Raw genomic sequence first — 8,783 nt, 5'->3', positions numbered from 1 at the left:
GTATAAGTAAATCAGCTATTTAGTACACGAGGCCGGTATCAATAAAGGGGTAGAAATTAGGAAATTAAACAGTAAAAGTAAAGAGGCTTTTCAGATTAAATTAACTGACAAGACTAGCCATTTTCATGATGGGTAAAGAAAGCAACAGTGTGATACTGTAAGAGAGTCAAACAAGAATTCAAAGTGATATGATCTAAGTCGAGCCTTTCGATATATTCTTGGTTGAAAAAAATTCTGCCTTGTCGACCTAATGTCAAACCCATCTAGAAGCAACAAATTGCCTACCATGTTACATGTACACGGTATCATCATCGAGTGCTTGCGATTTCTCATTTAATCGAAGTACGAGTCAATAAAGCATGATTAATCTATACCTTTAAAGAGAAGAATTAAATCGTGGATCTAACAGCTACTTCTGCGTTTTTTACGCAACATGAATTTGTATTGTGGAAAAATCCAACTTAAATCGTGTTTTCAAATGAGTATTTACTTCAGGTCAAAGATTAAAAAAAAATTGGAAGATTAAAGAAACTCAGACAAAAATAGTTATTTAAGGCTCGTTTGAAAGGATTTTAAAATGATTTGAGTTTCACAAACACTTGAAGTGCTTCGAGCAAGAAAGCACCAATTATGTGCTTCTTTCATGAAACACTTCAAATGTTTTTTCTAGGGTTCACTTGCAGTTTATTAAAGATTGGTTTTAAAAACATTCTCATCTCAAACCACTTTCAGCGGTTTTAAAAGTACTTTCAAACGAGGACTTCGATTGATGATGGTTAGTGATGAGTAAAAATGTTTATAATTTAATTAGTTTGAGATTGCAATGATGCGGGGAAACAATCAATACAATAAAGATGAGCAAAAGGGCACGTTTCTGCCAAAATAACATAAAGCTTTTCATCATGATGCACCATATACTTTCATGGCTTCTGTTGCAAGAATACGTACTAAAATATGGAAAAAATTGAGAGTAATTTTCGAAGCATGGGAAATTTTGGTCAAAGTAAAAATAAAAATAAAACTTGTAGATTGGTACCGTCCTACAATTTCGTGTGGATTAGAAGAAAAAAGTTTTCTTCATGACTTGTTCATCTTCAACTTTCTAACTTGAACAAAAATTTAGCTTCCTCAAAAGTATCCATTGCTTCCTTTGACACGCATTGAATCTAGTGAATTATCGAATATGTGGACACCAACCAAAGCCTAACAAAAAACAAAGTCGCGTAGACATCTATGAGGCTCACAACTAAACACAAATCTCGTGGGATGCACACACACTAGAACCAAAAACAGATTGCGTGTTCTTCCGTTCATCTGAATATAAACAAGACATAACAAATTTTGAAGGCATATACAGCGCAATGAGCCACAGTTCTTCAAAACATTGCTCTTGACTCGGCAAATCCTAAGGATCCCTGAAATTTGAACAATGCGGTAACAAAGATGCAGAACTACAAAGATCAAAAGCGGAATCACTTGGCATTTGACATATGTGAACTTTCAGACTACAAAAGTCTTCATATCATTCGTCGACATTAAACAACTTAAAAGACAAAAAACAAAAATGATCAAACAACTTACAAATGGGGAGATCAATTAACAACACATTAACAAATTAATGAATCGCAAGACGTGAGAAAGCAAAACCAAGAACAAATAAGAGAGCAACAAATCTGCATCAATGTAAAATTTGCAAGCAAGAAAGCTTACATGCCTTTGTTCTATTCACATAAATCAAATTTATGCAGCAAGCTGTATACCAGCAGCTGCACGAGAATTGCCGCTCACATGAGGCATTGCATCATCTCTTCTTGAACATGTAAATGACTTTTTCCCAAAAGAATGATTTTGCATCAAATCAGGGACTCCTTTCCCATTACCAGGAGTTGATTGATTACTCCTACCAATATATCTTGCACTACCAAATCTAGAAACCAGATTCGCCGATTTTGAACTGGAGTCATCTCCATCTGCGTTACCGTGGAACTCTGACTCCCCATCAGTACCTGCCATGAGCTCCATCAGATTGCTGCTAAACCCCAAATCCGAATAAACTCGACGCGAATTCCTCAACGCTTGCCTAGTCAATTTAGCTTCTAGGGCTTCCAAATTCTCTTCTCCAACACCCTCTAGCTTCGAAATCAAATGTGCGTTCCTTGACTCAACCGGGCGCCCCATGGTCTCTACCATTGTACATGGATTATTAAAACCATTCCACGAATGCAGGGGAACCAGTTTACTCAACCCAGAAAGCCAAACCACGACCTCCTTCATCGATGGCCTACGCTCCCTACAAGATCTCACACACTTGGCTGCAATGACAGCTAATTGCTTCCTCACAACAGGGTCCTTAGGAGGTACAATTCGCGGATCATAAACCGTTATCAGCTTCCCTCGCTTTATAAGCGGGATAGCCCAATCAACAATCGAAGGCGGAGAATGCCCAACATCAATAGCCTTCCTACCACTTATAATCTCCAACAACAAAATCCCAAAACTAAAAACATCAGTTTTAGTACTCAAATTGTCAGGGGTCACATAGCAAGGGTCCAAGTACCCCATCGTCCCCGCCGGCGGGGTGGACCGGAGCCTATACTCGTCGAACTGGCAGTATCTCAGAGCCAATCCAAAATCCCCCAACCGGGCATTGTAACTACGATCAATCAAAACATTAGCAGACTTAATATCTCTATGAATTACAGGTGGGTTCGATGAATGTAAAATGTCAATTGCCTTGGCAGTTTGCAAAGCTAATCTAATCCTACGACCCCAATTCGGAGGCCGATTTGTACTCGAATGTAAAACATCGTACAGCGTACCGTTGCTCATGAACTCCACCACCAAAAGCCTTTCTTTCGAATCATTCGAAAACCCCAAAAGATTGACCAGCCTCGGACTCTGAATCTTGGACAAGATCTCGAGCTCGTTGTCGACCTCGTTGGCGGTCTCCGGCCCAGAAGACGAGGTGGGTCGGAGTCTCTGGCTGTGAGCTCTCGAGGGTCTTTTGACTGCAACAAGACGGCCGCGGAGCACAGCTTTGTAGACGTAGCCATGGCTGCCTTTGCCTAAAAGCTTCTGGTCGGAGAAGCCATTGGTGGCGGCGACGAGATCACTGTAGTCGAAGTGTTGGATCTTGATGGGGTTTTCCGGGGTGGCGGTGGCGGTGGCGGTGGTTTTGGACGATGATGTTTGGGAATTGGCGACGGAGATGGCTGATTGAGCTCTGCAGGAAAGGTACCCCATAAATGTAAAATCGAGATTTCGACTCTGTGTTTTGGTTTTCTGGATGGATTGAATTGGAGAGACGAGAGTTTGGTGTGATGAAATGTACGTGACTTCGATTATATGAAATTTCCAGCACCCAAGTTGGTTGAAAATTGGGTTTTGCTGGCGTCGTGTTCTGCAACTGTTTGTGCGGTGTCGTTATTGTATATAGGCATATTATATTGACCCAAATAAAAGTTGGTTGAAATTTGAGTTTTGTTCATGCCCTAGGCAAATTACTATTTATTAAGGGAATAATTGTCTTTGTTCAATTGATAGAGAGATTTTACAGTGTGACCGGAACATGAGATGGTACATCATATGTTACTATACAAATGGTGGGATATATGTTAAAATGTTAAAAACTAAAATTTTACACCACTTATATAAATATGTATCATTTATGTTTCAGTCACAATAAAAAATTTCTCCAATTGATGGGTCAATTCTTGCCAAAATAGGGTGGAGTTACTCTCGAGCAAGTCTACTCTTACTCAATTGCTACCATATCCACCCCAGTCAAAAAAGTTAGGCAGTTCATGGGCTCAGAATTGCCTGATCAGCCCAGCTGGCGATTTTAGCCAAACTCTTTGCCCGAGTTTGATCTGATGCCAACATGACTTCGGTCATGTGCAAAAAAATTCTACGTCAAACGCGTGCAATACAATGTTCGTGGGTGGCCCGTCATGAGATAAAAAAGCATCGTGAGGCCTACGTTTAGGCTGTCTAAAACGTGGTAGAATCTGGGTTGTTAGATTTCCAACGGTCCTCATTACTTCAGCTATTTTTTTGTTTAAACCACAAAAAAGAAAAAGAAAAGGAAAGTGACCATTTGTCCACATGGCACAATCTAGTACACTTCCTTGAAAATTAAATGAATCTAACAATCCATATTAACTTGGTTAAAAAAAAAATTGAGAAAAAGTACAAGACAAGAATTTTAATGTAATTTGGGATAATGATACGTGATGTGACAAAATTGATATATATTTTTAAAAATAATGTTAAAATTTAATTTGGTTCGAAAATAATATTAAAATGAAAGGAAAAAAAAACAGAAAATAGAAAAAAAATTATAAATATTGCCTATAAATATCCAAAAGGCTACAAACAAAAAAAGACGAGAGAGATAGCAAATGGAGGGAGAGATGATCAATTTCTGGAAGGTATGGCTCAAAGTCTACCTGTGTCTATGCCACTGCTAATCTGCTATGCCACTGCTGTGGCACTGCCAAGTTAGTCTCCAAAGGGTGCAAAAGCGCGGTGAAATGTTATGACCCGATTCTTAGAGCAATTTAAGAGCTCTTGAGCACCATTTCTTTACAAGAGAAATGCTCTCCAACGCAAATGATTGTCCGCATGAGTTGCACATAACCGATCCCCATCATATTGGCAGTATAATGATAGTACAATTAATGACGATACAGTATCCACATAAAGATACGTTGTCAACACACTATCAATACGGGTTGCAGCCCATACCCACAACCCGCGTGCACTGGAGAGAATTTTTGTTCTTTACAAATCAGTTTTAAGAAGCTATGAAAGGTCGTTGGATGGAGTGAGTAGATTGGAAGAGACGAGTAAAACATATGACAACTTTATATACGTGGAATATGTATATTAACAAAAGAATATATTTGCCAGATTTCTATATCAACATTATCTTCGTTGCAGGTTCATGAATCTGATATAAGAACTTATCATGTCCCAAAGTGAGAACCTGGATGCGAAGAACCGCACGTTTACTGACTTTTTCGATCCATCTCTGAGAAATTCCAAGTCCTTGGCAAGGTTGTTCGGCATACCTTCAGGGGCATCAAGCAAAGGTAACGCAACTGAACCCTCAGTCTCTAGGTTTTTTATCCACCCGCGTAACAAGTAATTCACAACCTACAGGACAATGACAATTAGTCTTCTAAGAACACAAAACAAGAAAGGAAATCATCAAACAGGAAATCGAAAAATCCAATCGAAAGCGCTCCAACGAAAAGCTGATAGTGAATATGGTTTATGTACATTTTTCTTCGCAGAAAAATCCAACCAATCGACTTTTTCTGAATCTCTCAGAACTTCGATGAATGAAATATCTACTTATCTAACAAGAGTTACTCTTGCTGAGCAAGAAACTTATTAACAAAATCACAAATAATAAACAAGATTTACTTTCCTATTTTACTGATCTAAATACACAAACTTTTAATGTATATCCAAATTAAAACATATATAACAGCGATAATATATGCCAACTAAACCTGCAATAGCAAGTATTCAATGCACGAAATAGGATATTTCGGTGCTAATTAGTTAACTGCTTACCTCCGGAACTTCATCATGAGGGCAGTGACCAGCGGGACTGATCTCGTAATATGGAGCTTCAGGCACCTGTTGCTTCACCTGAAGGCCCCAAATAGGTTTCACCCATGGATCTTCTTTTCCATACATAAGACAAATTGGTATGTTGTTCATTTGACATCTACGGAAAAAAAATGTACTGGTGATTTCCTTGCACCAGAAAAACGAAAGCACATACAAAATTGTCTTCATGCATATAAGTTATAACCCTTGTATTGTCTACCTGGCCAAAGCCTCCTTAAAGGATAATTTTCCTTGAGGAGCAAGCATAATCGAGGCCAATGATGCAGCAGCGGCTGGATGCTCTGACGTCTCAAGTATACGGGAAAATACTTTTTCAACGTTTGTTGAATGATCTGCATAAACTTGTTTGAGTACCTCCGCAATACTCTGAGGATCACTTATTTTTTGCCAACTGAAACCAATGAAGCAAATTAAAACAGTTTTATGTACTTTACAACCTAAATCATAAAACATATCCTAAAAAATTATGCCAGCTATAAAAACTTACAGTATTTGTGTGAGCTTTCTCACACTGGCAGGTAAAGGAAATGATCCTACCGATGGGAATATTTTTGCTAGTCTTGGAGATCTTACAGGATTAGGTAAAAATCCCCAGAAAGGAGTAGCATTCAGCAAGGTAACACCTTTCACCAAATGAGGGTTACATGCGGCAAAATACAAAGCAACAAATCCTCCAAGCGAGTTCCCCACAATATAGACAGGTTCACCGATAACCTGCAAAGAAAAATGGTTGCGTTTACATTGCTCATGAGTAACAGTCCAGGAAGTGATGAAGAAAGCTATTTCTCATATAGAAAAAACTAAAATTAGATGTTATTTCGCCGCAAAAGAGTAGAAGTCATACAAACTCAAGCAAAGGAGCCATGTAAGATGCTCAAATTAGCATAAACAACAATGGAAAGAGAAGAAACGAAATAACCTAGTTATCAAAAATGCTTCCGAAACTTTAACAAACAGAGGTTCCATGAGCTATAGTGTACCTCTTCTATGAAGTAACGAACTTGATCCTGCCATAAGTCAATAGAGTAGACAAGCTCGCTTGCCCATGGTTCGGGTTTTTCTCCAAAACCCCACGCTAAATCTTGCCCGTCTGACATACCTTCTTCGTTAATACGAGGGGCAGGGTCTTCAAAAGGCAATGACCTACCCTGGCCGAGGAAATCAATTGCCCATACTCTAAAATCACGCCCCAAATCTTTCAGTTGCTTCTCATAGTGAAAAGAACCAACCCCAAAACCAGGAAGAAACAGCACCGGAGGGGATCCCAAGTTATCGCATCCGGCTTTCTCATAATGTACATTGAATTTGGGCTTCCATTCCCAAAAACAACTACTTATTGGAGCACCAAATTCGCCTTTGGATTCGTCCGGTAGACCAGGAATCGAAACCTTAGTAACGGATTCCCCCGTTTCTGAAACATTTGCATCCGCATCCGCGCCAATTACATAGCCATCCGAGCTTCCACTTGATAAAATCGGACCAACATGCTTGAAGTTTTCTCTTGTGCTCAATGGCCTAAAACCTCCCCGGTATCTGAGTTGCTTCAAGAAAGACCGATCTAAACTGTAACACCTCAAAAGCTCGCTTCTGGGATCAAATTGAACACCACAAACTCCTTTTTTACTAACATCTGGGAGCCCGAATCGACGTAAATTTGAGCTTTTCTCTACTAATTTTCCCCTTAAATTTACAGCATCACAGCATGGTGCAGAACTGTATGAGAGTATTTCCATATCCACAAAATATATTCTACAAACATGAACCAAATCTGACATGAACAGAATTTCTGATCAATTTATCAATCATTAACTGAAATTAACACCTAAAAACAGTATAAGATAAATAACTTAATAGAAATTCTCCTTCTTTTTCTCAGTTGGGTTACCTTTGAATTCAGCAGAGAAGTGCATAACAGTTGCGATGGTTTTCGTGGAATGCTCAGTCAGTCTTCTCCAAGTATTTAGGAGATTCTGCCAAAATCTAGAGAGAGAGAGAGGGAGTTGCTTAAACGCTTCTTCTTCCTTCCGAAGACAAGGAAAAAGAAACCAACTTTTAAAATTTTGTGTTGAATAATTGTCCGTTAAACAACAAAACCCCACACCCTTCTACCGACCAAACACAAAGGGAAGTTTAGTACCTTGTGATGAAATTACTTGCACATTTGTTTTATAACCTTCTCCCAAACACGAAGCGTTCAACCAGTTAGTAACTTAAAGTGAAGCTAATCATGTATTTGTGCTTGTTCCATAACATTTTTCCATGTTTCAAATAAAAAAATGTTTCAATATCTAATTGTGAAAATATAATTGACAAACCAAGTGTTGTCGAAAACACAATGAAATGTTCACGACAATAATCGAATAGCTCAATGATTTATGATTAAGACTATTTTTCTTAAGTGATTTTGAATGAAGATCTAAAACAAAGAACGGTCAAATTATGGAAAGAAATATTATAGACTGCTCACAAACGCATAATTAACTTTATATTAAATTGTTAACTGATTAACGTTTGAGCGCTTTTATCTTCTTAGTAAACTGGTTAGCGGTTCAACAAAGAAAAACGAGATTGGATTTTACAAAAATGGTTTGGGTAGAAAAAAGTAGAAAGAAAAGAATAAGAAAGAGTAAATTGTAGCAATGGTCACTTAACTTTAACTTAATTGGAGTAATGATCCTTCAACTAAAAATCTATTGCCATTGGTCCCTCAACTCATCAAAATGTGCAGCTATGATCCCTCAACTAAAATCCCATTACAATTGGTTCCTCAAGTTTAATCCAACTGGAAAAATAGTCCCTCAACTTTAACCCAATTCGAGTAATGGTCCCTCAACTTTAACCCAATTCAAGCAATGGTCTCTCAACTTTAACCCAATTGTAGCAATGATCTTTCCAACATAACTCGTTTCAACAAAATTCTGATGAAGTTGACGAAAATGATCATAGCTGCATGTTTTGGTGAGTTGAGGGATCTCGACCTTAGTTTTAGCAATAGTCCTTCCAACATAACTCATTTTGACGAAGTTGATGAAAGTGACCACAGCTACACATTTTGATGAGTTGAGGGACCAATGATAATGAATTTTTAGTTGAAGAACTATTGCTCAAATTTGATTAAAGTTGAGAGATCATTACTACAA

General features: G+C 38.2%; 2 protein-coding genes across 3 annotated transcripts; both read right to left on the bottom strand.

Moving 5' to 3' along the window:
- Positions 1-1,565: 1,565 nt before the first annotated feature.
- Positions 1,566-3,420, bottom strand: LOC103957618 (serine/threonine-protein kinase-like protein At3g51990). The gene has a single exon (XM_009369798.3). It carries the CDS (start codon positions 3,241-3,243, stop codon positions 1,741-1,743), a length of 1,503 nt encoding a protein of 500 aa, XP_009368073.2. The 5' UTR covers positions 3,244-3,420; the 3' UTR covers positions 1,566-1,740.
- A 1,421-nt stretch (positions 3,421-4,841) lies between these two features.
- Positions 4,842-7,747, bottom strand: PPH (pheophytinase, chloroplastic). 2 transcript variants are annotated; one of them, XM_009369796.3, is made up of 6 exons: positions 7,529-7,747; positions 6,624-7,411; positions 6,131-6,357; positions 5,843-6,034; positions 5,584-5,740; positions 4,842-5,157 (listed from the first exon to the last, which is right to left on the bottom strand). In XM_009369796.3, exons 1-6 carry the CDS (start codon positions 7,551-7,553, stop codon positions 4,927-4,929), a joined length of 1,620 nt encoding a protein of 539 aa, XP_009368071.2. In that variant the 5' UTR covers positions 7,554-7,747; the 3' UTR covers positions 4,842-4,926. The 2 variants fall into 2 exon arrangements, with proteins under 2 accessions (XP_009368071.2, XP_009368070.2); XM_009369795.3 differs by having other exon boundaries at positions 6,624-7,392; positions 7,529-7,745.
- Between the last annotated feature and the right edge of the window lie 1,036 nt (positions 7,748-8,783).

This window comes from the organism of the source record quoted next, unplaced genomic scaffold (assembly GCF_019419815.1).
Source record: "Pyrus x bretschneideri cultivar Hongxiangsu unplaced genomic scaffold, Pyrus_bretschneideri_v1 Contig24, whole genome shotgun sequence".
In the NCBI taxonomy this organism is placed as follows: domain Eukaryota; kingdom Viridiplantae; phylum Streptophyta; class Magnoliopsida; order Rosales; family Rosaceae; genus Pyrus; species Pyrus x bretschneideri.
The sequence above is the reverse complement of the archived record's forward strand: the minus strand, read 5'-3'. Positions and strand labels throughout refer to the sequence as shown.

Excerpts from the sequence above, each read along its gene's own strand:
- LOC103957618 (XM_009369798.3), bottom strand. The coding sequence starts at position 3,243 with ATGGGGTACCTTTCCTGCAGAGCTCAATCAGCCATCTCCGTCGCCAAT.
- PPH (XM_009369796.3), bottom strand. The coding sequence starts at position 7,553 with ATGCACTTCTCTGCTGAATTCAAAG. Across the intron at positions 7,412-7,528 it reads CTTCTCTGCTGAATTCAAAG|ATTTGGTTCATGTTTGTAGA; the intron begins GTAACCCAACTG and ends TGTTCATGTCAG. Across the intron at positions 6,035-6,130 it reads AGAAAGCTCACACAAATACT|TTGGCAAAAAATAAGTGATC; the intron begins GTAAGTTTTTAT and ends CATTGGTTTCAG.